The 27,353-nt window shown below is 45.0% G+C and overlaps 1 protein-coding gene and 1 pseudogene across 9 annotated transcripts in view; both read left to right on the top strand.

Moving 5' to 3' along the window:
- The window catches only part of DAP3 (death associated protein 3), a 55,498-nt gene extending 30,464 nt beyond the window's left edge, over positions 1 to 25,034 (top strand). For 7 of the 8 annotated variants that reach the window (XM_033196154.1, XM_033196156.1, XM_033196157.1 and 4 more), the window contains 11 exons: positions 3,995 to 4,117; positions 8,756 to 8,857; positions 13,220 to 13,328; positions 13,792 to 13,884; positions 15,881 to 16,011; positions 17,556 to 17,636; positions 17,722 to 17,880; positions 19,815 to 19,874; positions 20,409 to 20,498; positions 22,672 to 22,789; positions 24,209 to 25,034. In XM_033196154.1, the coding sequence (XP_033052045.1) occupies positions 3,995 to 4,117; positions 8,756 to 8,857; positions 13,220 to 13,328; positions 13,792 to 13,884; positions 15,881 to 16,011; positions 17,556 to 17,636; positions 17,722 to 17,880; positions 19,815 to 19,874; positions 20,409 to 20,498; positions 22,672 to 22,789; positions 24,209 to 24,294 (1,152 nt within the window). In that variant the 3' untranslated portion in view covers positions 24,295 to 25,034. The remainder of the gene's footprint in view (positions 1 to 3,994; positions 4,118 to 8,755; positions 8,858 to 13,219; positions 13,329 to 13,791; positions 13,885 to 15,880; positions 16,012 to 17,555; positions 17,637 to 17,721; positions 17,881 to 19,814; positions 19,875 to 20,408; positions 20,499 to 22,671; positions 22,790 to 24,208) is intronic. The other variant, XM_033196155.1, reaches the window with a different exon arrangement.
- Positions 25,035 to 25,705: 671 nt separating this feature from the next.
- On the top strand, positions 25,706 to 26,090 carry LOC117074555 (annotated as a pseudogene). The gene has a single exon (XR_004433615.1). The product of XR_004433615.1 is annotated as a 60S ribosomal protein L39-like (transcript).
- The last annotated feature ends 1,263 nt before the right edge of the window (positions 26,091 to 27,353 follow it).

Below are 27,353 nucleotides of genomic sequence, written 5' to 3'. Positions count from 1 at the left end.
GTGCATGTGTTTTGCTTTGTTTTTCTGTTCCTATCTTTCAAAAAGGTTTTGCAAGCAAGATTGAAGTCTGGATGGAGGGACAAAAGTTTACCTTCTTGGGATACATCTCAACATGTAGCTTTTAAGATGGGGAGGGAGAGATAATTTATACCTCACACTTAATTGGCTCTGACTAGAAAGGACACAATGGGGCCGGGCGCAGTGGCTCAAGTCTGTAATCCCAGCACTTTGGGAGGCCGAGACGGGCGGATCACGAGGTCAGGAGTTCGAGACCATCCTGGCGAACACGGTGAAACCCCGTCTCTACTAAAAAAAAATACAAAAACTAGCCGGGCGAGGTGGCGGCGCCTGTAGTCCCAGCTACTCGGGAGGCTGAGGCAGGAGAATGGCGTAAACCCGGGAGGCGGAGCTTGCAGTGAGCTGAGATCCAGCCACTGCACTCCAGCCTGGGCGACAGAGCGAGACTCCGTCTCAAAAAAAAAAAAAAAAAAAAGAAAGGACACAATGACACAAGTTATTTCCATTCATAGGTCTTTAGCCAAAGGAATCACATGACCTCTCCCTTGTCTTCAAGGGAGGCTGAGAAGTGTAGAGAACGATTTGGATATTTGGATATTTCCCAAGCATTACTCCTTCTGCTGTAATTTACAGTCATACATTCTCAGACAGAGTTGGAGCAACTCTAGTACTTGACAGTTACTTTATATTAAAATCTACAAGTAATGGTTCAGAGGTTTCTATGTATACTTCACTGAGTTTCCTATAGAGCATTTACTTTTCTTCATAGATGCTCTACGTACTCTCTCATTGCATGTTTTCAGTTTCAGATTCTTTATTCCAGGGCAAAGGGCTAAGTACTTTGTAGTGTGTTAAGTACTCAGAGAGGGAGATACAAAAATGAATAAAATCTAACCCCTTCTCTTCTAAGCGTGTAGCCTAGGAGACAAACATGTATAACATAACATGATACAATTTTTTTTTAAACAGACAAACTTGGATGTGAATTCCAGTTCACTGCCTAAAACTTTGTGACCTTAATCAGAATTACTCAGCTTCCCTGAACCTTGTCTTCCCCATCATAACAAAGGGTTGATAATATTCTGCCTATCTCCTAGGATTTCTAGGTTTAAAACTAGTACATATATAATACTGTATTGCCTGACATCTAATAGATACTCAGTTAACAGTAGGCATGAGTACAACTCAAGGCAGTGTAATAAAATTGCTGTGCAATACAAAGAGTGCTATTAGCAGAAAGGAAAGAGAATTACTTTTGACTGGAGGTGTCTAGCAAATTTTCACTGAGGATGTGACATTCGAGTTGAGGTTTGATGAATGGGAAGGATTTAAATGGGGAGAGAGGGAAGTTGAAGTAGAATGAGCAGAAGTATAGAGGCATAAAAGTGACTTGTTTTAGCATGGTCATATGGTTATAAATGTAATTACAAAGGTAGGCTGAAGTCATCACAGTGGTCTAGATTGTTATGCTAAGGAATTTGAGACTTATTTTGACATCATTCTGGAACCTTCTAAGCTTTTTAAAATTTTTTTATTGTCAGGGTCTCACTGCTGCCCTGGCTGATGTGGAACTCCTGCCCTCAAGCAGTCTTTCCACTTTAGCTCCCAAGTAGTTGGGACTATAGGAGTGGACCACCACACCTGGCTCCATCCAAGCTTTTAGATTAGTCGAAGGTTAAACCTATTTTTGGGAAGATGAAGGACTATGAAAGAGGAAAAAATCAAAAGATTTAGAGATAAAAGCTAAAATGTTATGTGTTGGCCGGGAGTGGTGGCTTACGCCCATAATCCCAGCACTTTGGAAGGTTAAGGTGGGCAGATCACCTGAGGTCAGGAGTTCCAGACCAGCGTGACCAACATGGTGAAACCCAGTCTCCACTAAAAATACAAAAATTAGCCAGGCGTGGTGGCCGGTGCCTGTAATCCCAGCTACTGAGGCAGGAGAACCACTTGAACCTGGGGGCAGAGGTTATAGTGAGTGGAGATCATGCCATTGCACCCCCGCCTCGGTGACAAGAGTGAGACTCTGTCTCAAAAAAAAAACAAAAACAAAAGTGATGTGTACAATACTCTCTCTCAACCTGTGCGGTGGGAATGTTAGACACAGAATTTATGTATGGAGTTTAGGATCATGTCATAAAATGGGTATAAGTGTGAGGAGGGATGGTACAGAGATAACATATTTTCTGCACTCAAAAAACTGCTTGGTAGGCTGGGCATGGTGGCTCACGCCTTTAATCCCAGCACTTTGGGAGCCTGTGGCAGGAGGATCACCTGAGGTCAGGAGTTTGAAACCAGCCTGGCCAACATGGCAAAATCCCGTCTCTACTAAAAATAGAAAAATTAGCTGGGCGTGGTGGCACACGCCTATAATTCCAGCTGCTGTAGAGGCTGTGGCAGGAGAATCGCTTGAACCCAGGAGGCGGAGGTTGCAGAGACCCAAGATCTTGCCACTGTACCCCAGCCTGGGCAACAGAGCAAGACAACGTCTCAGAAAAAAAAAAAAAACAACACCACCAAATGCTGCTTGGTGAGCCACGTGCAATGGCTCACACCTATCATCCCAGCAGTTTGGGAGGCCGAGGCAGGAGGATCACTTGAGTGCAGGAGTTGGAGAGCAGCCTGGGCAACATAGCAAGACCCTGTCTTCAAAAAAATTAAAAATTAGCTGGGCGTGGTGGCATGCGCCTGTAGTCCCAGCTACTTGGGAGCCTGAGATGGGAGCATGGCTTGGGCCTGGGAGTTTGAGACTACAGTGTGCCGTGATTGTGCCACTGTACTCCAGTCTGGGTAACAGAGCAAGACCCTGTCTTTAAAAAAAGAGGGTGAGAAGCTGCTTGATGAGACTATAAAATACAGATAGCTTTCATATGATAACCTATTTATTAAGCAACTCCCTTATTACACTATCCATTCTATTTCTGTTCTCTTGCTTCTCCTGGCTGCATTCCCTAATCTTTTCCTCATAACACATCTTTTCACTTTCTACATAAGGCTTGTTATCCTTAAGCTCAGTTTTGGAGTTTTTCACTTACCATTTTGTTAGATTTGTCTCCTGAAATCCCCCCTCTTCCCCTCTCTGTTGGTTCAGAGGTTTCAGTGTACAGTTCACTGAGTTACCTATAGAGCAGTTTGCTTTCACTTAGCTATGTATCTGACATACTCCCTTATTACATGTCTCTAATGAAAGATTCTTTATTCCAGGGCACAATTAGCAGGAAAATTGTTACAGGGCATGTAATTATAGCTGTCACATAGTGAGGAGCATTGCACTGATCCCCTGATAACTGAGGTGACTGACAGAGAATGAGAATTACACAGTTTTGGCAACCATTCATCACTGTGCAAGCGCATTAAAAGAGCTTTCCTGCTTCAAGTTTGCTAATGGTTATGCTGTGTATGCTCCTGAATAATCTCTGACAGAATTGTTTGTTTCCATATAGGACAGATCCCTGATAAGGCAATACACAGACTGGAACAGATGTAGAATATGAACAATGTCATTGGACTTAGTGAATTTTAAATAATAACAGGGATCTTTTTTACATAGAAGAAAAATGTATGTTAGTGACATCCCTGTTACAGACATGGCTCACCTTCTCAGTGTTATAGCGAGCATAAATGTTTGATTGGCCAGGTGTGGTGACTCAAGCCTGTAATCACAGCATTTTGGGAGGCAGAGGCGGCCAGATCACCTGAGTTCAGGAGTTCGAGATCAGTCTGGCCAACATGGTGAAATCTCGTTTCTACTAAAAATACAAAAAATTAACTGGGTATGGTGGCACATGCCTGTAATCCCAGTTACTCAGGAGACTGAGGCGGGAGAATCACTTGAACCCCGGGAGGCGGAGGTTGTAGTGAGCCAAGATCGCTATACTCCATTGCATTCCAGCTTGGGCAACAAGAGTGAAACTCTGTCTCAAAAGAAAAAAAAAAGTTTGATAACCCCATGACACTGAAATGATTTCTCTTACAGTTGGACCCTGGGCGTTTTTTACACATGGGGACCCAGGCAAGCCAAAGCATTGCTGCTCACCTAGATAACCAGATTCCAGTTGACAGTCCCAGAGCTATTTCCCGCACCAATGAGAATGACCCGGTGAGTTAATAATGTGTATATGGGTTTCTCAGGACTTATGATTTGTGTTCCTATCCTCATTTTGCATAGGAAAACTGAAACTGCAAGAAGCTTAGTAGATTTGCATTTACTCAGATAGTGCACCTGAGATAGCACTCTGGAACCCAGATTCTCCCTGTCCCTGTCTGATACTGTGGTAACATACACTGGCCAGCTCCATCCATATCTGTTCCCATGTAATCCCGACTAGTGAATTCACCTAGTTTCACAGATTTTGCTGAGCGTAAAGTTGTCGAATACTCAATACTTACTAAGTTTAATTTCTTACAGGGTAAGTTTACCAATTATTATTGCTTATATTATGTGTTGGGGTGACAGTCTTTTTCTTAAAGGACTATGTAGTGAATATTTTAGGCCGATGGACTGGGATGATCTGTCACAAGTACTCAACTCTGCCATAAACAAATGGGTGTAAACATGTACCAGTAAAACTCTGTCTACAAAGCAGGTGCCCAGCCATAACTTAACAACCTCTGGTATGGAGAATACTAAAGAAATTAAACTACTTGCCCACAATTTTCTACCAGGGTAGGTTCAGAACCCAGTTTTTCTAATAACCAATCTGGTGCTATTTTGCAGTTTTGTAAGTGGATTTCCTAGGGTCTGGAGAGGGAACTAACTTGATTTGTTATGAGAAGAGCAGCATTTAAAGTGAATTTTGTCTGCAGAAGCCAGGATTCCAGCAATATCTAGTGTTGCACTTTCTAGTCCAGTTCCCCATTAGACTGGATATTGATTTCTTTTTGTTGCTACCTCTCATAAATGAAATTAATTTGTGGTCTGTGCTGTAATGTGAAGAACCAGTAGCTTCCTTCCCCTGCCCCTACCCTCTGAGTCTTCCCATCTTAATACAGTCTGTGTGGAAGGAAAAAAAATAATCACCCATTACCCAAAACATGATCTCAGCAGGGTGTGTTTTAAATATATCTCTAGCCTTTGGCCATGCGGGGTGGCTCATGACTATCATCCTAGCACTTTGGGAGGCCGAGGCAGGAGGATCACTTGAGGTCAGTTCTAGTCCAGCCTGGCCAACATGGCGAAAGCCTGTCTCTACTAAAAATACTGAAATTAGCTGGGTGTGGTGGCGGGCACCTGTAATCCCAGCTACTCAGGAGGCTGAGGCAGGAGAATCGCTTGAACCGAGGAGACAGAAGTTGCAGTGAGCCAAGATTGCGCCCCTGCACTCCAGCCTGGGCAAGAGAGCAAGACTCTGTCTTAAAAAGTATATATATAGCCGGGCGCGGTGGCTCACGCCTGTAATCCTAGCACTTTGGGAGGCCGAGGCGGGCGGATCACAAGGTCAGGAGATCGAGACCATGGTGAAACCCCGTCTCTACTAAAAATACAAAAAAATTAGCCGGGCGCGGTTGCGGGTGCCTGTAGTCCCAGCTACTCAGGAGGCTGAGGCAGGAGAATGGCGTGAACCCGGGAGGCGGAGCTTGCAGTGAGCCGAGATCTGGCCACAGCACTCCAGCCTGGGCGGCAGAGCGAGACTCCGCCTCAAAAAAAAAAAAAAAAAAGTATATATATATTGCTGGGTGAGGTGGCTCATGCCTGTAATCCCATTCACCTATTTTGACAAACACAAAATGAAGTAGAATAAATGAATCAAGCCACTGAAGTGTCTTTCAGTTTTCTCTGTAATTGTAGTCCTTTTTCTGCCAGTTCCTCTGGGGTTTCTATGGAAACAGCAGCATGCAGATGATCTTGTCACATGACTGGAGCATCTCTATACACAGCACAGAAGAATCCAGATGGCAAGAATTGTCTTTGCTACCCCTACATCTACAGTTTACTTTGATGAGCAATTGGCTTCATTATTTGGGCCACCACTTTTATATACATACTGGGTTTGGGGACAGCAATCAGCATTCTTGGCTAAGATAAATGAGGATGGGCACACTAGCTTATGCCTGCAATCCCTGCACTTTGGGAGGCCTAGGCGGGAGGATCACTTGAGCTTAGGAGTTCTAGACTAGCCTAGGCAACATAGCAAGACCCTAACTCTAGACAATTTTTTTTTTTTTTTTCGAGACAGAGTTTTACTCTTTTTGCCCAGGCTGGAGTGCAATGGCGTGGTCTCGTCTCACTGCAACCTCCACCTCCCGGTTTAAGTGATTTTCCTGTCTCAGCCTCCCAAGTAACTGTGATTACAGGCACCCATCACCACGCCTGGCTAAGTTTTGTATTTTTAGTACAGATGGGGTTTCACCATGTTGGCCAGGCTGGTCTTAAACTCCTGACCTCAGGCAATCCACCCACCTCAGCTTCCTAAAGTGCTGGGATTACAGTCGTGAGCCACTGCACACAACCAAAAAAAATTTTTTTTTCTTTTTCTTTTTTTTAGATGGAGCCTTGCTCTGTCGCCCAGGCTGGAGTACGGTGGCATGATCATGGCTCACTGCATCCTCCGCCTCCCAGGTTCAAGCAGTTCTGTGCTTCAGCCTCCCGAGTAGCTGGGATTACAGGCACCTGCCACCATGCCTGGCTAATTATTTGTATTTTTTGTAGAGACGGGCTTTCACCCTCTTGGCCAGGCTGGTCTTAAACTCCTGACCTCATGATCCACCGACCTTGGCCTCCCATAGTGCTGGGATGACAGGCATGAGCCACTGCGCTCGGCCAAAAGTTTTTCAATTAGCAGTGCATAGTGGCATGCGCCTGTAGTCCCAGCTACTCGAGAGGTTTAGGTACAAGGATCACTTGAGCCGAAGAGGTCAAGTCTACAGTCAGCTGAGATCAGGCCACTGCACTCCAGTCTGGGCAACAGGCTTTCTCAAAACAATGGGAGATATCTTTTCCAGCTTTATAACGATGAGTGGTCCAGGGCGCAGTGGCTCACGCCTGTAATCCCAACACTGAGAGGCTAAAACGGGAGGATCACTGGAGCTCAGGAGTTCAAGACTAACCTGGGCAACATAGCAAGACCTCATCTCTACCAAAAAAGTCAAAAAATTAGCCAGTTGTAGTGGTGCACACCTGTGGTCCCAGCTACTCGTGAGGCTGAGGCAGGAGGATCTCTTGAGCCTGGAAATTGGAGGCCTCAGTGAGCCGTGATTGCACTACCGTACTGCATCCTCGTAAACCGAGCAAGATCTTGTCTCAAAAAGAAAAAACAAGACATAAAGGCTGGGTGCAGTGGCTCACACCTGTAATCCCAGCACTTTGGGAAGCCAAGGCAGGCAGATCACTTGAAGACTAGCCTGTCCGACATGGAGAAACCCTGTCTCTACTAAAAATACAAAATTAGCCAGATGTGGTGGCACATGCCTGTGATTCTAGCTACTTGGGAGGCTGAGGCAGGAGAATTGCTTGAACCCAGGAGGCAGAGGTTGTGGTGAGCCAAGATCGCACCATTGCACTTTAGCCTGGGCAACAGGGGTGAAACTCCATCTCAAAAAAAAAAAAAAAAAAGAATACATAAAGATATGAGTGAGTAGCAGGCCTTACCCAATTTTCAAAGTCTTGGTCACAGATGAGAAGACAAGGCTGGGCCAGGCACTGTGTCTCACGCCTGTAATCCCAGCACTTTGGGAGGTCGAGGTGAGTGGATCACGAGGTCAAGAGATTGAGACCATTCTGGTCAATATGGTGAAACCCCATCTCTCCTAAAAATACAAAAATTAGCTGGGCATGGTGGTGCGCGCCTGTAGTCCCAACTGCTCGGGAGGCTGAGGCAGGAGAATCGCTTGAACCTGGGAGGCGGAGGTTGCAGTGAGCTGAGATCGCACCATTACACTCCAGCCTGGGTGACAGAGCGAGACTCCGTCTCAAAAAAAAAAAAAAAAGAAGACAAGACTAGGGTGGCTCACCCTGTAATCGCAACATTTTAGGAGGCTGAGGCAGGCAGATCACCTGAGGTCAGGAGTTTAAGACCAGCCTGGCCAACGTGGTGAAACCCCGTCTCTACTAAAAACACAAAAATTAGCCGGGTGTGGTGGCACATGTCTGTAATGCCAGCTACTGGGAGGCTGAGGCAGGAGAATTGCGTGTACCTGGGAGGCGGAGGTTGCAGTGAGCTAAGATCGCGCCATTGCACTCCTGCCTGGGTGACAAAAGTAAAGCTCCATCTTAAAAAAAAAATTTAAGCCGGGTGTAGTGGCTCATACCTGTAATCCCAGCACTTTGGGAGGACCAGGCGGGTGGATCACGAGGTCAGGAGATCTAGACCATCCTGGCTAACACGGTGAAACCCCATCTCTACTAAAAATACAAAAAATTAGCCAGGCATGGTGGCGGGCGCCTGTAGTCCCAGCTACTCGGGAGGCTGAGGCAGGAGAATCGCTTGAACCCGGGAGGCGGAGCTTGCAGTGAGCTGAGATGCAGCCACTGCACTCCAGCCTGGGCGACAGAGCGAGACTCCGTCTCAAAAAAAAAAAAAGTATATGTATATATATATTTATATATTTATTTATATATATTTATATATTTATTTATATATATATTTATATATATTTATTTATATATATTTATATATATATTTATATATATATATTTATTATATATATATACACACACACACATACACAGATAAGAAGACAAAAAGAAAGTCTTGGTCACTTTGTCACCATTATACCTGTTTGCCCTCTTATTTCCTAGGCCAAGCATGGGGACCAGCACGAGGGTCAGCACTACAACATCTCCCCCCAGGATTTGAAGACTGTATTTCCCCATGGCCTTCCTCCTCGCTTTGCGATGCAGGTGCTCAAGACAGGGAATGGTACTGGGGGGAGCCCAGAATACAAGCTGCTGCAAAGGGGTTGGGCTAAATGAGAAGAAAATTATAAAAGATGAAATTTAATCTGAAAAACAGAAATTCATCTGTTGATTACCTTTTGTGACTAGTACAATTACTTTAAGCTCATGTTTAAACAGCATTGATGTTTTCCTCCTTGTATAGCCCAAGAAGATTCCAGTAATTTCAGCATCAAATAATTGTAATTTGCCTTGGCAAAATATCATGAAAATAGTTAATATGCTGCACTAAAGCAAAATCATAATATACTCCTGAGCTAAATAGAAGCGATATTTTGATTAGATGCATTGGTTTTTATTCTCCCATGTATTTTGTGAAAATGTTATCAAACTTGCCTGTGCAGGTGAGTTTTAGCGTGCGAGCCAGAGGATCTTATTTCTTCAGTGTGGTTTATTTCAGGAAATTAGATGAATAATAAGGGCATAACAGGTCGGGCGCTATGGCTCATGCCTGTAATCCCAACTGCATTTTGGGAGGCCAAGGTGGAGGGATCACTTGAGCCCAGGAGTTTGAGACCAGTCTGGGCAACATAGGGAGACCTGTCTCTCCAAAAATTAAAAATAAAAAAATTATCTGGACATGGTGCACACCTGTAGTCACAGCTCCTTGGGTGGCTGAGGTTGGAGGATCACTTGAGCTCAGGAGGTGGGGGCTTCATTAAGCTGTGATTGCATCTCTGTACCCCAGCCTGGGCAACAGAGCGAGACCTTATCTCAAGCATAAAATAAAGTAAGGTATAACAGGCCAGGCAAGGTAGTTTATGCCTGTAGTCTCAGCACTTTGGGAAGTGAAGATGGGATGATCGTTTGAGTGCAGGAGTTTAAGACCAGCTGGGCAATATAATGAGACTGTATCTTTATTTAGAAAGAAAAACACGGGCAACCTGCTGGGGTCCCCTTCCACACTGTGGAAGCTTTGTTCTTTTCCTCTTCGCAATAAATTCTTGCTGTTGCTCACTCAAAAAAAAAAAAAAAAAAAAAACATTTAGTCCTGTGTGGTAGCTACTTAGGAGGCTGAAGCAGGAGGATGGCTTGAGCCCAGGAGTAGGATAGTGCCACGGCACTCCAACTTGGGCAACAGAGTCTCTAAAAAACAATTTTAATTAAAAAAAAATTTTGTTGTTAAGATTGGAAATGGGACACAACCAGAAGAAAGCATCTGCAGTGGCACTTTAAACTGTTCAAGACATTCAAGTACAATGTTGATTTAGCTTCAGGGTTGTGAGGTGTTGTCTTTTTTTTTTTTTTTTTTTGAGACGGAGTCTCGCTCTGTCGCCCAGGCTGGAGTGCAGTGGCCGGATCCCAGCTCACTGCAAGCTCCTCCTCCCGGGTTCTCGCCATTCTCCTGCCTCAGCCTCCCGAGTAGCTGGGACTACAGGCACCCGCCACCTCGCCCGGCTAGTTTTTTGTATTTTTTAGTAGAGACGGGGTTTCACCGTGTTAGCCAGGATGGTCTCGATCTCCTGACCTCGTGATCCACCCGTCTCGGCCTCCCAAAGTGCTGGGATTACAGGCTTGAGCCACCGCGCCCGGCGAGGTGTTGTCTTTATTAACTATTTGAAGTTGTTTTCAGACTGGGTTAACCAACAATGCTCTGGAAGAACTTAAAACATTCTTTTTTTTTTTTTTTTTTTTTTTTTGAGGCGGAGTCTCGCTCTGTCACCCAGGCTGGAGTGCAGTGGCCGGATCTCAGCTCACTGCAAGCTCCGCCTCCCGGGTTTAGGCCATTCTCCTGCCTCAGCCTCCCGAGTAGCTGGGACTACAGGCGCCTGCCACCTCGCCTGGCTAGTTTTTTGTATTTTTTAGTAGAGACGGGGTTTCACCGTGTTAGCCAGGATGGTCTCGATCTCCTGACCTCGTGATCCGCCCGTCTTGGCCGCCCAAAGTGCTGGGATTACAGGCTTGAGCCACTGCGCCCGGCCTATTATTATTATTATTTTAATTACAGAGACAGGGTCTCACTCTGACAGCCAGGCTGGAGTACGGTGGCGTGACCATAGCACACTCTACGTCTCTGACCTCCTGGGCTCAAGTGATCCTCCTGTCTTGGTATTTCAATGTGCTGGGATTACAGGTGTGAGCCACAGCTCCCAGCCCTTATGTGCCTTTTTTTTTTTTTGAAACAGAGTTTCACTTTTGTCACCCAGGCTGGAATGCAGTGATGTGATCTCAGCTCACTGCAACCTCTGCCTCCTGAGTTCAAGTGATTCTCCTGCTTCAGCCTCCCAAGTCACTGGGATTACAGGTGCTCGCCACCACGCCTAGCTAATTTTTTTTTTTTTTTTGAGACGGAATCTCACTCTGTTGCCCAGGCTGGAGTGCAGTGGTGTGATCTGGGCTCACTGCAAGCTCCGCCTCCTGGGTTCACGCCATTCTCCTGCCTCAGCCTCCCGAGTAGCTGGGACTACAGGCACCCGCTACCACGCCCGGCTAATTTTTTGTATTTTTAGTACAGATGGGGATTTGCCGTATTGGCCAGGCTGGTCTCCAACTACTAACCTCAGGTGATCCACCTGCCTTGGCCTCCCAAAGTGCTGGGATTACAGGCGTGAGCCACCACGCCCAGTCGACATTTGTTTTAATACCTGTATCATGTTTTTTTGAACATTGATGCTTCCATTAAGTTTGGAATCGCCTGTCAAATCCTACACCAATTCAATTGTTTTGTTAGGATTTCTTTTAAAAATATCAACACTGGCTGGGTACAGTGGCTCATGCTTGTAATCCCAGCACTTTGGGAAGTCGAGGTGAGCAGATTACTTAAGGCCAGGAGTTCAAGACAAGCCTGGCCGAACATGGTGAAACTCTGTCTCTACTAAAAATACAAAAATTAGCTGGGCATGGTGGCACACGCCTGTAGTCACAGCTACTTGTGAGACTGAAGCAGGAAAAACGCTTGACCCTGGGAGGCAGAGCTTGCAGTGAGCTGAGATCGTGTAACTGCACTCCAGTCTGTGCGACAGAGCGAGACTCTGTCTCAAAAAAATTAAAAAATTAACACTATTTTAGTTATACTTACAAACAGTATTTGTTAGATATTCTTATTAGTAGACGTATTTTAATATTTTCTTTGCAAGTCAGTTTCACACACATTAGTGCTTCCCAAATTTCCCGCCAAAGTATTCTGGTAGCAAAAGGGGAATGAACACATAAACTCTGAAAGGTTGGTATGCTGGGGGTGTGAGGTATGGATGGCCTTAGAGTTGTGGGGGCAGCTGGTAACGCCTGCTCCTGAGCTGCCATGTATTTAGTTCTAGAGAAAAAAGTAAATGGTTAAAGTAATAAAAATAAATTTTAGGCCAGGCACGGTGGCTTATGCCTATAATCCCAGCACCTTGGAGGACCTAGGTGGGCGGATCATGAGGTCAGGAGTTCAAGACCAGCCTGACCAACATGATGAAACCCTGTATCTACTAAAATTACAAAAATCAGCCTGGCGTGGTTGCGGCATCTGTAATCCCAGCTACTGAGCAGGCTGAGGCGGGAGAATTGCTTGAACCCAGGAGGTGGAGGTTGCAGTGAGCCGAGATCACGCCACTGCACTCTAGCCTGGGTGACAGAGCGAGACTCCATCTCAAAAAAAAAAAAAAAAAATAACTAAAAATAAATTTTAGGCTGGGCGCACTGGCTCATGCCTGTAGTCCCTGCACTTAAGAGAGGCCGAGGCAAGGGGATCACCTGAGGTCGGGAGTTTGAGACCAGCCTGACCAACATTGAGAAACTCCATCTGTACTAAAAATACAAAATAGCCGGGCGTGGTGGTGCATGCCTGTAATCCCAGCTACTCGGGAGGCTGAGGTGGGAGAATCACTTGAACCGGGAGGCAGAGGTTGTGGTGAGCCAAGATCGTGCCATTGCATTCCAGCCTGGGCAACAAGAGTGAAACTCCATCTCAAAAAAAAAAAAAAAAGTTAATGTTTATTGAATTATTAACTTGTGTCAGAAATTTTAAGCATTTTTCTTTATGCTTTCCATATTTACAGTGGCCCTAAGTGGTATACATAATTTTGTCACGAGACATATCAATTATTTATAGATTTCAGCTGAGATAGAATATATGCTTCAGTAACAGGAATAATCAAAAGCTGACTATCATGTTACTTAGTGCGGAATAATGTATTTCAGTTTTTAGCTAAGTTATATGGATAGATTTTCAAACTCAGTACCAACCCAGCTTCTCCTAACCGAATAAATTAGAGGCATGCAATTTGATGATCTTGGTTGCCACTTTTGGCAGAGTATGTATACCAAGAACTGGCTAGAAATTCCACACCCCACCCACTCCTTCCTTCTTTCCTATTTTATCAGGTGAAGACATTCAGTGAAGCTTGCCTGATGGTAAGGAAACCAGCCCTAGAACTTCTGCATTACCTGAAAAACACCAATTTTGCTTATCCGGCTGTACGATATCTTCTGTGTATCCTTTCCTGCCTGCTTGGACCCTCATGAACCAATGCTTTCTCCCCTCAAATAAGGGAAAAGAAGAAATGAAAAAAAGTACTATTGAGGCCGGGCACTGTGGCTCACACCTGTAATCCCAGGAGTTTGGGAAGCCGAAGCAGGCATATCACCTGAAGTCAGGAGTTCAAGACCTGCCTGGCCAACATGGTGAAACCCCGCATTTACTAAAAATGCAAAAAATTAGCCGGGTGTGGTAGCGTGCACCTGTAATCCCAGCTACTTGGGAAGCTGAGGCAGGAGAATCGCTTGAACCTGGGAAGTGGAGGTTGCTGTGAGCTGATATCAAGCCACTGCACTCCAGCCTGGGAGACAGAGTGAGATCCTGTCTCAGAAAAAAAAAAAAAAAAACAAAGCGTAACTACTGTTCACAGTACAAATGATCCTTCTAGTCATGTTTTCTTTAACAACACATATTTTAGATGGAGAGAAGGGAACAGGAAAAACCCTCAGTCTCTGCCATGTTATTCATTTCTGTGCAAAACAGGACTGGCTGATACTACATATTCCAGATGGTGAGAACTTCCTGTTGTTTCTTCTGTCTGTTAGGTTTAGTTATCCTGTTACTGTGGTAACAGGATAAATGCAAAACTTGCATTTATCTCTTTTGCAGCTTTAATTTTTTTTTCTTTTCTTTTTTTTTTTTTTTTTTGAGATGGAGTTTCGCTCTTGTTGGCCAGTCTGGAGTGCAGTGGTGCAATCTCAGGTCACTGCAACCTCTGCCTCCCAGGCTCAAGAGATTCTCCTGCTTCAGCCTCCCAAGTAGCTGGGATTACAGGTACCCACCACACCACCACGCCCAGGTAGTTTTTGTAGTTTTATAGAGACAGGGTTTCACCATGTTGGCCGGGCTGGTCTTGAACTCCTGACCTCAGGTGATCCACCTGCCTCGGCCTCCCAAAGTGCTGGGATTACAGGCATGAGCTACTGCGCCCGGCCTCAGCTTTAACTTTCCTAGCTAAAGGAAAAGGCTTTGCCAGTCACGATGGCTGACACCCATAATCACAGCACTTTGCGAGGCCGAGGCCGGAATATTGCTTAGAGCCCAGGAGGAGGCTGCAGTGAGCCGTGATAGCACCAGTACATTCTAGCGTGGGCAACAAAGCAAGACCCCGTCTCAAAAAAAAAAGCCTTTGCTCCAGATGTAGAGCAGTCTGAGCTCATCCATCATGATTTCTTCGTGCTATTATTGCCAAGCAGGTTACAAGGTGAAGTTAATGTGACAAAAGGAAATTGGAGTAAAAGCTTCCTGAAGCCTTTTGATGCTAAGCAGTCCTTCTTTTGATATTTAATACCCATGAGCATAAACTTCTGCCTTAGAGGTCGCCATGGAGTTTTTTGTTGTTTTTTTGTTTTTGTTTTTGTTTTGCCATCGGTTAACAATCCTGAGTACCCATAGAGCCTTTTACTATTTATCAGCATGCTAGAGTCGTCAGTGTGGATTGTCAAAACTTGCATTTATCTCTTTTGTGTTCAATGTTGTGTGCATCCACATTTTCTTTTTTAAACAACCCTGCTCGCGTAGTAACATCACATTTTCTAACTTACCTTTCAAACCTGCCGGTAAGCAGAAGTGACATTTAATTCACTTGGTATGATTTATATATTGATTCTAATCATAATGTTTAGTCTAAGCTGGACCTGACAAGGCCAGGCACAGTGGTGCACCAGACTTTGAGAGGCTGAGGCAGGAGGATCGCCTGAGCCTGGGAGTTCAAGGTTACAGTGAACTGTGATCACATCCTGCCTTCTAGCCTGGGTGACAGAGCAAGAGGCTGTCTCAAAAAACAAAGAAAAGAGCCGGGTGCAGTGGCTCAAGCCTGTAATCCCAGCACTTTGGGAGGCCGAGACGGGTGGATCAGGAGATCGAGACCATCCTGGCTAACACGGTGAAACCCTGTCTCTACTAAAAAATACAAAAAACTAGCCAGGCGAGGTGGCAGGCGCCTGTAGTCCCAGCTACTTGGGAGGCTAAGGCAGGAGAATGGCGTAAACCCGGGAGGCAGAGCTTGCAGTGAGCTGAGATCCAGCCACTGCACTCCAGCCTGGGCGATAGAGCGAGACTCTGTCTTAAAAAAAAAAAAAAAAAGGCCGGGCGCGGTGGCTCAAGCCTGTAATCCCAGCACTTTGGGAGGCCGAGACAGGCGGATCACGAGGTCAGGAGATCGAGACCATCCTGGCTAATAAGGTGAAACCCCGTCTCTACTAAAAATACAAAAACTAGCCGGGCGAGGTGGCGGGCGCCTGTAGTCCCAGCTACTCGGGAGGCTGAGGCAGGAGAATGGCGGAAACCCGGGAGGCGGAGCTTGCAGTGAGCCGAGATCCGGCCACTGCACTCCAGTCCGGGCGACAGAGCGAGACTCCGCCTCAAAAAAAAAAAAAAAAAAAACAAAGAAAAGAAATATATATGAGAAACTAAAGTCATTTCCCGTAACTTAAAAGAGGCTGGAATATTTTGAGTTGAATACAGTTTCTGCCTGGCTTGTTTTCTTCTGCCTCTTTTTTTTAAAGCTCATCTTTGGGTGAAAAATTGTCAGGATCTTCTGCAGTCCAACTACAACAAACAGCGCTTTGATCAACCTTTAGAGGCTTCAACCTGGCTGAAGAATTTCAAAACTACAAATGAGCGCTTCTTGAACCAGGTGACTAGACTCTCAGTTGAGTTCTTGGTAGTCCTTATATGGATTCTTTGTGCCCTGAGTACCAATGGACCATGGAGAACTGATACTGGAGTTGGAATAACTGTATCATTTTTAATTTCTTTTTGTAAGTTTTGCTCACAGTGGACTCATAACTTGAAACTCATTTATCCATGTGAAATAAATAGGCAACAGTAAGTTGTTCCCATTTTGTGGGTAGCAAAGTGAAATCCAGTTGATTCATTGACTTGTCAAGGTACATCCTCCCATCCCTCACAAGCACATTTCCAACTACATGATTTTCTCCAGATAAGATCTTTTTAGGGAACCAGAAATGTATTGGAAAAATTCTTTACCCTGGTGATTCTTGGATACCCTGTCTAGACCAGGGGCCGTTCAACTCTGGGTATAAAGCAGAGTCACCTAAGAGCTTGTTAATAATGCAGATGCCATTCTGGACATTTTCTTTTCTTTTTTTTTTTTTTTTTTTTGAGACGGAGTCTCGCTCTGTCGCCCAGGCTGGAGTGCAGTGGCCAGATCTCAGCTCACTGCAAGCTCCGCCTCCCGGGTTTATGCCATTCTCCTGCCTCAGCCTCCCGAGTAGCTGGGACTACAGGCGCCCGCCACTACGCCCGGCTAGTTTTTTGTATTTTTTTAGTAGAGACGGGGTTTCACTGTGTTAGCCAGGATGGTCTCGATCTCCTGACCTCGTGATCTGCCCATCTCGGCCTCCCACAGTGCTGGGATTACAGGCTTGAGCCACCGCGCCCGGCCTTCCATTCTGGACATTTTCATCAGAATCCCTTATGTATGTTTTTTCAATACTCCAAGCAGAAATGGATTAGAAAGCATTCACTTTGGTCAGGAGTTCGAGATGAGCCTGGCTAACATGATGAAATCCCGTCTCTACTGAAAATACAAAAATTAGCTGGGCGTGGTGGTGCACACCTGTAGGCCCATCTATTCAGGAGGCTGAGGCAGGGGAATCTCTTGAACCTGGGAATCAGAGGTTGCAGTGAGCCGAGATAGCACCACTGCACTCCCGCCTGGGTGACAGAGCGAGATATGGTCTCAAAAAACAGAAAAAAGAGGTCAGGCGTGGTGGCTCAGACATGTAATCCTAGCATTTTGGGAGGCCAAGGTGGGCAGATCACCTGAGGTCAGGAATTCTAGACCAGCCTGGCCAACATGGTGAAACCCCATCTCTACTAAAAGTACAAGAATTACCCAGGCATGTTGGCACACGCCCGGAATCCCAGCTACTCAGGAGGCTGAGGCAGGAGAATTGCTTGAACCTGGGAAGTGGATGTTGCAGTGAGCTGAGATCGCACCACTGCAGTTCAGCCTGGCTTACAGAGTGAGACTCTGTCTCAAAAAAAAAAAAAAAAAAGAAAGCATTCACTTCTACGTTGAGATCTCTTACAGAACCTGAACAATAGATTAAAATGAACTCCTATTAACCTTAGCCTCCAACCTTTTCAAGCAATGCTTTCACCCTTAGGCCAAGTAGCCTTTTTTTGGTTTTAATTTTCTTTGCTTGCTTTTAGATAAAAGTTCAAGAGCAGTATGTCTGGAATAAGAGAGAAAGCACTGAGAAAGGCAGTCCTCTGGGAGAAGTGGTTGAACAGGTATAAGAAAAGACACTGAATGTGTAACATGCGATAACAAGAGAAGGCCTCCGGTAGCACTACAATCCACTGTCTCTCCCAATAGGGCATCATGCAGGTGAGGAACGCCACAGATGCAGTTGGAATTGTGCTGAAAGAGCTAAAGAGGCAAAGTTCTTTGGGTATTTTTCACCTCCTGGTGGCCGTGGATGGAATCAATGCTCTTTGGGGAAGAACCACCCTGAAAAGAGAAGATAAAAGCCCGGTAGGAAAACTGGGTGTCTCTATCGATATTCTTTCTCTGATTTCTGGTTCCATCAGTATGGAGGCTGGGTCTTAGCCTTGTAGACCATACAATATGTTTTCTTATTTTTCTTATAAAGTAAGATAAACAGTTAACAGCTGGGTGCAGTGGCTCACGCCTGTAATCCCAGTGGCTCAGGATGCTGAGGTGGGACGATCGCTTGAGGCCAGGAGTTCAAGACTAGGATGGGCACTATAGCAAAGCCCCTGCCTCTAAAAAAAATAAGAAATTAGCCAGTAGTCAGGCATGGTGGCACACACCTGTAGTCACCGCTACTGGAAAGCTGAAGCCAGAGGATCACTTGAGCCCTGGAGTTCAAGGTTGTAACGTGGCATGATTGCAACACTGCACACCAACCTGGGTGACAGAGTGAGATCCTGTCTCTTAAAAAATATATATATGGCTGGGCGCAGTGGCTCATGCCTGTGATCCCAGCACTTGGGGAGACTGAGGCGGGCGAATCACCTGAGGTCGGAGTTTGAGACCAGCTTGACCAACATGGTGAAACCCCGTCTCTACTAAAAATACAAAAACTGGCCAGGCATGGTGGTACATGCCTGTAATCCCACCTACTCGGGAGGCTGAGGCAGGAGAATCGCTTGAACCCAGGAGGCGATCGCGCCACTGCACTCCAGCCTGGGCAACGAGCGAAACTCCGTGTCAAAAAAAACCCATATATATACACACACACACACACATACATATATATTCATATGTATGTGCACATATGTTTGCGTATATATGCACATATTCACATATGTATATATGCACATATATACACGTATATTCATATATGTATATGCATATATATTCATATGTGCATATGTACACATATATTCCTATTCATATATGCGTGTATATATATATGAAGATAAACAGCAAGGCCTGTGGTGGCTGATGCCTGTAATCCCAGCACTTAGGAGGCCGAGATGGGTGGTTTGCTTGAGTCCAGGAGTTTGGAGTTTGAGATCAGCCTGGGGAGCACAGTGAAACCCTGTCTCTACAAAAAATACAAAAAATTAGCTGGGCATGGTGGTTTGCACCTGTATGTAGCTCCAGCTCCTTGGAAGGCTGAGATGGGAGGATGGCTTGAGCCCAAGAGGCAGAGGCTGCAATGAATGGAGATGGTATCACTGCATTCCAGGCTGGGCAACAGAATGAGACTGTCTCAAAAAAAAAAAAAAAAAGATAAACAGTAAAATGGAAACAGAGGAGCAGGTAATGCCAAGAGTTCCACTATTCATTGAAAACTAAGGGAGTATATTGTGGAAAGAGAATGACAGCAGAAGCTATGTTTTCTTTCTTTCTTAATTTTTTTATCTTTTGATTCTTTTTTCAAAATGAGGCTAGATTGTCTAAGCAGAGGAGATCAGAAGCATCAAAATGGGGCTGGTTTGGGGTAGTGGGTGTTTTTCTCGGTGACTGTTGTTAATCTCCAGAAGCATGGCAGTTCTAAGGCCAGAGGCTATGTGGCTTATCCCAGAGGGAGCACCTTCAGGTATACAATTATGTCTTAGTTGAGGGTTTTAAAAAAAATTGTTGTTGCCAGGCGCAGTGGCTCATGCTTGTAATCCCAGCACTTTGGGAGGCCAAGGTGGGCGGATCACAAGGTCAGAAGTTCGAGACCATCCTGTCTCTACTAAAAATACAAAACATTAGGTGCTGGTGGCACCTGCCTGTAGTCCCAGCTACTCAGGAGGCTGAGGCAGGAGAATTGCTTGAACCCAGAGGTTGCAGTGAGCCGAGATCACGCCACTGCACTCCAGCCTGGGCAACAGAGCAAGACTCTGTCAAGAAAAACAAAAAAAAAAACACAAAAAAATTGTCAGTTGTTTCAGGAGAACATCTGGGAAAGGCACGTGATGGTCTCTTCTCTCTTTCTGTCCAATATGCAGATTGCCCCAGAGGAATTAGCACTTGTTCACAACTTGAGGAAAATGATGAAAAATGATTGGGTAAGTGTATATGATACCTCACACATTTCAGAAAGAAATGTATTTTCATTTTAAACATGTCCTCCTATTTCATTGCTAGTACTTTACAGTCTCTAATTTTATGGACAGTAAGTTATTATGTCTTATTTAATTCCTGTATCTGTACCAAGTTAGAAATAAGGTCTGAATTAAAATCTATGTATATGGTTTATAATCTTTCCACTTAACTGGAGTAAGTTTATTCATAACCATTTTATTTAAATATTGGCCTAATTTTATTTTGCTTGCAGACATTTAAAGTGTTTTTGTATTTCCTTATGGTCTTTGGAAAAGAGTTTGAGACCTACACATATGTCATGGTAAATTAAAATCAGGCAGCAGTTTACTGTCAGAGCCAAAGCTGTAATAACCAATTTAATTGCCATTTAACTGTGCTAGACCATACTTTTGTAACATTGTATGCCCAAGAAAGAAAAACACATTTACAGATGATTAAATTGTAGTTTTCTATCCTTTTCAACTTTTTCCAGTTCAGCCTTTTCTCCTTTCTTTCAGCATGGTGGCGCCATTGTGTCAACTTTGAGCCAGACTGGGTCTCTCTTTAAGCCCCGGAAAGCCTATCTGCCCCAGGAGTTGCTGGGAAAGGTCAAGTCAAAGGAAAATTTGTCTTAGATTGTTATCCTGTCTAAAGAAAAATATTTATTAATCTATTTATTTTGACAGAATTTCAGACTTAGAGAAAAATCATATTCCTTTATGCCCTTTTCCTGGATTCCTAAAATATTAACTTGATCATAATTGCTTTAGCCGTCTTTCTTTCTCCAGAGTTTCTTTGGTTTTTTTTTTTTTTGAGGCGGAGACTTGCTCTGTCACCCAGGCTTGAGTGCAATGGCGCAGTCTCGGCTCACCGCAACCTCCGCCTCCTGGGTTCAAGTGATTCTCCTTTCTCAGCCTCCTAAGTAGCTGGGATTACAGGTGTCCACCACCACACCCAGCTACATTTTTTTTTTTTAGTAGAGATGAGGTTTCACCATGTTGGCCAGGCTGGTTTCAAACTCCTGATCTCAAGTGATCTGCCCACCTCAGCCTCCCAAAGTGCTAGGATTATAGGCGTGAGTCACGGTGCCTGGTCTTAATGCTTCTTTGTCTCCAAATAATGTCTCATTCATATAAACAAAGATACTTTAATATATACCCTGCGCATAATTATCAAAGTCAGAAAATTGACATTGATGTCATACTTATACCTAATTAGTGGAATTTATTCTGATGTAGCCAGTTATCCCGGCATCTTTTATACAAAAATAAATCCCAGATAATGTGTCACATTAAGTTGTCATGTCTCTGGCCGGGTGCAGTGGCTCACGCCTGTAATCCCAGCACTTTGGGAGGCTGAGGCAGGTGGATCACGAGGTCAGGAGATCGAGACCATCCTGGCTAACACGGCGAAACCCTGTCTCTACTAAAAATACAAAAAACTAGCCGAGCGTGGTGGTACGTGTGTGTAGTCCCAGTTACTTGGGAGGCTGAGGCAGAAGAATCGCTTGAACCCAGGAGGCGGAGGTTGCAGTGAACCAAGATTGCGCCACTGCACTCCAACCTGAGCCACAAAGCAAGACTCCGTCTCAAGAAAAAAAAAAAATTCCTTCCTATGAGCATGGTGGCTCACAGCTGTAATCCCAGCACTTTGGGAGGCCAAGGCAGAAGGATCCCTTGAGCTCAGGAGTTTGAGACCAGCCTGGGCAACAAAGTGAGACCCCACCTTTACAAAAAAAATTTTTTAATTAGCTGGGCATGGTGGCATTTGCCTGTAGTCACAGCTACTCTGAAGACTGAGGTGGGAGGATCGCTTGAGCCCGGGAGGTCAAGGTTGTAGTCAGCCCTGATTTTGCCAGTGCACTCCATCCTGGGCAACAGAGTGAGGCCCTGTCTCAACAGCAAAAAAAAGCTCCTTCAAACTTGCTTCTATATCCTTTTAACATGTCCCGATCATTATGTTTTTGGAGACAGGGTCTCACTCTGTGACCCAGGTTGTAGTGCAGTAGCACCATCATAACTCACTGTAGCCTTGAGCACATGCCACCATACCCAACCACGCTGAATGTTGTCTTTCCTTTTTTTTTTAGAGGCAGGGTCTTAACTATGTTTTTGCCTAGGGTGGTCTTGAACTGCTAGCTTCAAGCAGTCCTCCCACCTCAGCCTCCTAAAGTGCTGGGATTACAGGCATGAGCCATCATATCCAGCTATCATTCTTTGACCACTTCTTTATTTTCTATCATAAGAATATGTTCCAGGCCGGGTGCGGTGGCTCACACCTGTAACCCTAGCACTTTGGGAGGCCGAGGCGGGTGGATCACAAGGTCAGGAGATTGAGACCATCCTGGCTAACATGGTGAAACCCCGTCTCTACTAAAAATGCAAAAAAAAAAAATTAGCCAGGCGTGGCAGCGGGTGCCTGTAATCCCAGCTACTTGGGAGGCTGAGGCAGGAGAATGGTGTGAACCCGGGAGGCGGAGCTTGCAGTGAGCTGAGATCGCGCCACTGCACTCCAGCCTGGGCGACAGAGTGAGAGTCCGTCTCAAAAATACATATATATATAATATATATATATATATATATATATATAGTATTTGTGGCCACGTAGAGCACGAGTAGCCAGACACCATATGTGGAATCCTGTATCAGGCAATGTTGCCAGAGAATGAGAAGTAGAGTTACATAGAAGAAAAACAAAGACCTTGCCTTCAAAGTGCTTAAGTAGTTGTTCTGGTGCTTTGTCCCTTAACTAATATGTTTCCTGATCCTTTTTCTTCCCCAGGAAGGATTTGATGCCCTGGATCCCTTTATTCCCATCCTGGTTTCCAACTATAACCCAAAGGAATTTGAAAGTTGTATTCAGTATTATTTGGAAAACAATTGGCTTCAACATGAGAAAGGTCCATCATTTAGTTTTTTCCTATCAGGGCTTTGTGATCACAGTAGAATCCCACTCAGTCAGAGCCTTGATCTCTTCTTCCATCAACAACAGCCTCTAATTTGTACTTTATCCTTTATCTTGACTTCTTTCTGGCTGATAAATGGTACAGAAAGGTGGGTGGAAGGTTGTTATGGTTTAATTTACAAAAGAGATTTTATCCCTAAATATTTCATGATAAAGAAGGGAGCAAAACCAACTCCATCCACTGGGCAGAGTTTCCAGGTAATTGGGTTCCTGCCACATTCTCCTTAATGAATTTATTCATTCAACAGACTTCACTTGAGAGATTCATTCTGGGACACCCATAGAATAATTCATACTGCGCGAGGGCTACTCCAGCACCTAAGTAAATCTTTGCCACACCTGTCCTAGTAGATGTACAGAAATTAACTTTCAGCACCATATTTCATCTATTCTGAAAGCATTCCAGCTGTTCATTTATTTGCCCTTGACCTCACCTTTGAATATGAGAGGGGATATAGAAGAAAAGCTAAGGCTGTTCTATCACTAGATAATAGAAAGTTGCCGGGCGCGGTGGCTCAAGCCTGTAATCCCAGCACTTTGGGAGGCCGAGACGGGCGGATCACGAGGTCAGGAGATCGAGACCATCCTGGCTAATACGGTGAAACCCCGTCTCTACTAAAAAATACAAAAAACGAGCCGGGCGACGAGGCGGGCGCCTGTAGTCCCAGCTACTCAGGAGGCTGAGACAGGAGAATGGCGTGAACCCGGGAGGCGAGCTTGCAGTGAGCTGAGAGCCGGCCACTGCACTCCAGCCGGGCGACAGAGCAAGACTCCGTCTCAAAAAAAAAAAAAAAAAAAAAAAAAAAAAAAAAAAAAATAATAGAAAGTTAATAGTAATTGGAGGCCTGGTGCAGTGGCTCACGCCTGTAATCTGCACTTTGGTAGGCCAAGGTAGGAGGATCACTTGACGTCGGCAGTTTGAGAGCAGCCTGGTTTATATAGTGAGACCCTATCTCTATTGAAAAAAGCAAAAAAAAAAAAAGTACTAATTGGAATAGCTTATTCAAGGAGTACAGTGAAGTGTGTGAGACTAACTGCAGCATGTTAAGTTGGGACACACAATGGACAGATTTCTAAGAGTTGGGAGATTGACAAAATCCTGATGTCCAGAAGACACTCTTGGAGTGGAAGGAGAGCTCCATGGTGGATTGGAGGAGTAGACACAGAAAAGGAAATAATGCATACAAAAGAAGAGTAGCTTGTTGGGGTAAGGGTCTAGAAGTAAGATCTCTTGGGAGATGATAATCACCTCAGAACGTAATTTGGATATGGTAGCCTCTGACTCCACCATTTCCTGGGGAACACAGTGCAGCAGCAGGAAACTGCCACTTACCTGTGTTTGTCTCCATTTTAGCTCCTACAGAAGAAGGGAAAAAAGAACTACTGTTCCTAAGTAACGCGAACCCCTCGCTGCTGGAGCGGCACTGTGCCTACCTCTAAGCCACGATCACAACATGTGAGGAAGACAGTGGACATCTGCTTTTGGCTGGATCTAGTGAGATGAGGAAGTTGGGCAGTACACAGGAAGAGGAGCCAGGCCCTTGTACCCAGGGGATTGGACAGGACTGCAGTTGGCTCTAGACCTGCATTAAAATGGGTTTCACTGTGAATGCGTGACAATAAGATGTTCCCTTGTTCTTGAAACTTCTATTGGTTTATTGGATGTGGTTTTTCACATTTAAGATAATTGTGACTCTTTTCCTAGAAAATAAAATACCTTTCTTAAGTGTTGTATTAGATTAATAATATGGAAGGAGTCTTTAGATTGGCCAAATTGCATTTCTCTGATATTCTACTTGTTGCAGGTCAGAAGAGATCAATTCTACAGAAATTTCCAGTGGTTCTGTTGAGGCTTTATGGAATTCAGCATGTCAAAATTCACAGCTGGCCGGGCACAGTGGCTCATGCCTGTAATCCCAGCACTTTGGAAGCCCAAGGCGGGCAGACTGCTTGAGTTCAGGAGTTTGCAACCAGCCTGGGCAACATGGTAAAACCCTGTCTTTACTAAAACTATAAGAATTAGCCGGGCATGGTGGCACGTGCCTGTAATCCAAGCTACTCGTCAGGCTGAGACAGGAGAATTGCTTCAACTTGGGAGGCAGATGTTGCAGTGAGCCAAGATTGCACTGCTGCACTCCAGCCTGGGCAACAGAGCAAGACTCCATCTCAAAAAAAAGAAAGTATACTGTGCTGTTTTACATGAGAGACTTCAGCATCTAAGGATGTTGCTACTTGGGGGAAGTGGGGTCCTGGAAGGAATCCTGCATAGGTATGAGGAATAACAATAATGGAAAATCAGGTATCTTCCCTTTCTCCCAGTGCTTTTCTAAAAGGAATCTCTGTTACCAAATCTACACAAATATATATATGACCGGGCGTGGTGGCTCATGCCTGTAATCCCAGCACTTTTGGAGGCCAAAGCGGGCAGATCACCTGAGGTCAGGAGTTCAAGACCAGCCTGGCCAACATGGCAAAATCCTGTCTCTGCTAAAAAATACAAAAATTAGCTGGGCGTGGTGGCAGACGCCTGTAATCCCAGCTACTCGGGAGGCTGAGGCAGGGAGATTGCTTGAACCCAGGAGGGGGAAGTTGCAGTGAGCTGAGATCACGCCACTGCACTCCAGCCTGGGTGACAGAGCGAGACTCCGTCTGAAGAAGAAAAAAAAGCAAAAATTAGCTGGATTCGTGATGGCGCACACCTGTAGTCCCAGCTACTTGGGGGGCTGAGGTGGGAGGATGGCTTGAGCCCCAGAGGTCGAAGTTGCAGTGAGCCGTGTTTGTGCCACTGCACTCCAGCTTGAGTGACAAAGTGAGATCCTATCTCAAATATTTTTTAAAAATATTAAAATTTGCTCTCTTTTCCTTTCTCCGCCATCGTGGTGTGTTCTTGCCTCCACTTCTCGCCATGTCTTCTCACAAGACTTTCAGGATTAAGCGATTCCTGGCCAAGAAACAAAAGCAAAATCGTCCCATTCCCCAGTGGATTCGGATGAAAACTGGAAATAAGGTACAACTCCAAAAGGAGACATTGGAGAAGAACCAAGCTGGGTCTATAAGGAATTGCACATGAGATGGCACATATATTTGTGCTGTCTGAAGGTCACGATCACATTACCATATCAAACTGAAAATGTCACCACTCTCTGGAGAGTTCGACGTATTTTCCTCTCTGAATCTATTATGAATGCGTTGGTTGGCTGGGTTCAGTAATATGTGAGGCCTTTCATTTCAAAAAATATATATATATATATTAAAATTTAAAAATATTAAAATTGGCCAGGTGCAGTGGCTTACGCCTGTAATCCCAGCACTTTGGGAGACTGAGGCTAGCAGATCACGAGGTCAGGAATTCGAGACCAGCCTGGCCAACATAGTGAAACCCTGTCTCTACTAAGAATACAAAAATGAGCCAGGTGTGGTGGCGTGTGCCTGTAGTCCTAGCTACTCAGGAGTCTGAGGCAGGAGAATCACTTGAACCTGGGAAGTGAAGGTTGCAGTGAGCTGAGATCGTGCCATTGCACTCCAGTCTCGGTGACAGAACGACACTCTGGCTAATTTTTGCGTTTTTAGAAGAGGGGGGGTTTTGTCACGTTGGCCAGGCTGGTCTCGAACTCCTGACCTCAGGTGATCCACCCGCCTCAGCCTCCCAAAGTGCTGGGATTACAGGCATGAGCCACTACACCAAACCCAGATCCAATATTTTAAAACGATAATCAACATAAATGAGTTTGGGATAATTTTAGGAATGCAAGATAGTATTACATGAAAATCAGACGATGTAAAGTATTCATTAGTGCAACAAAGGAAGGATAAAATAATTATCTCAGTGTGGAGAAAGCTGAAAAAACATTCAAATCTATTAATGACCAAAATTCTTAGCAAAACAGGAATACAGAACTTCCTTAAACTGCCAGAGTACCTACAGAAACTTTTCAGCCCACATCATATTTATAAGTGAAATGGTAGCTGCGCACAGTGCCTCACACCTGTAATCCCAACACTTTCAGAGGCTGAGGTGAGCAGATCGCTTGAGCTCAGGAGTTTGAGACCAGCCTGGGCAAGATGGTGAAACCCCGTAAGTACAAAAAATACAAAAATTAGCCAGGTGTGGTGGCCCATGCCTGTAATTGCAGCTACGTGGGAGGCTGAGGTGGGAGGATCGTTTCAGCCCAAGAGGTTGAGGCTGCAGTGAGCCAAGATTGCACCACTGCACTCCAGCCTGGGCAAGAGAGTGAGACCCTGTCTCTAAATAAATAAGACTAAATAAATGCGGAATTACAAAGAGCTCAGAATAGACAAGAGAGTCTAAGATTTTATTTTTTATTTTCAGACGGAGTCTTGATCTGTCGCCCAGATTGGAGTGCAGTGGTGCTATCTCAGCTCACTGCAATCTCCGCCTCCCGGGTTCAAGTGATTCTCCTGCCTCAGCCTCCGGAGTAGCTGGGACTACAGGCGCCGACCACCATGCCCAACTAATTTTTGTACTTTTAGTAGAGAGG

Source organism: Trachypithecus francoisi, unplaced genomic scaffold, assembly GCF_009764315.1.
Source record: "Trachypithecus francoisi isolate TF-2019V2 unplaced genomic scaffold, Tfra_2.0 Lachesis_group5, whole genome shotgun sequence".
Lineage (NCBI taxonomy): Eukaryota > Metazoa > Chordata > Mammalia > Primates > Cercopithecidae > Trachypithecus > Trachypithecus francoisi.
The sequence above is the reverse complement of the archived record's forward strand: the minus strand, read 5'-3'. Positions and strand labels throughout refer to the sequence as shown.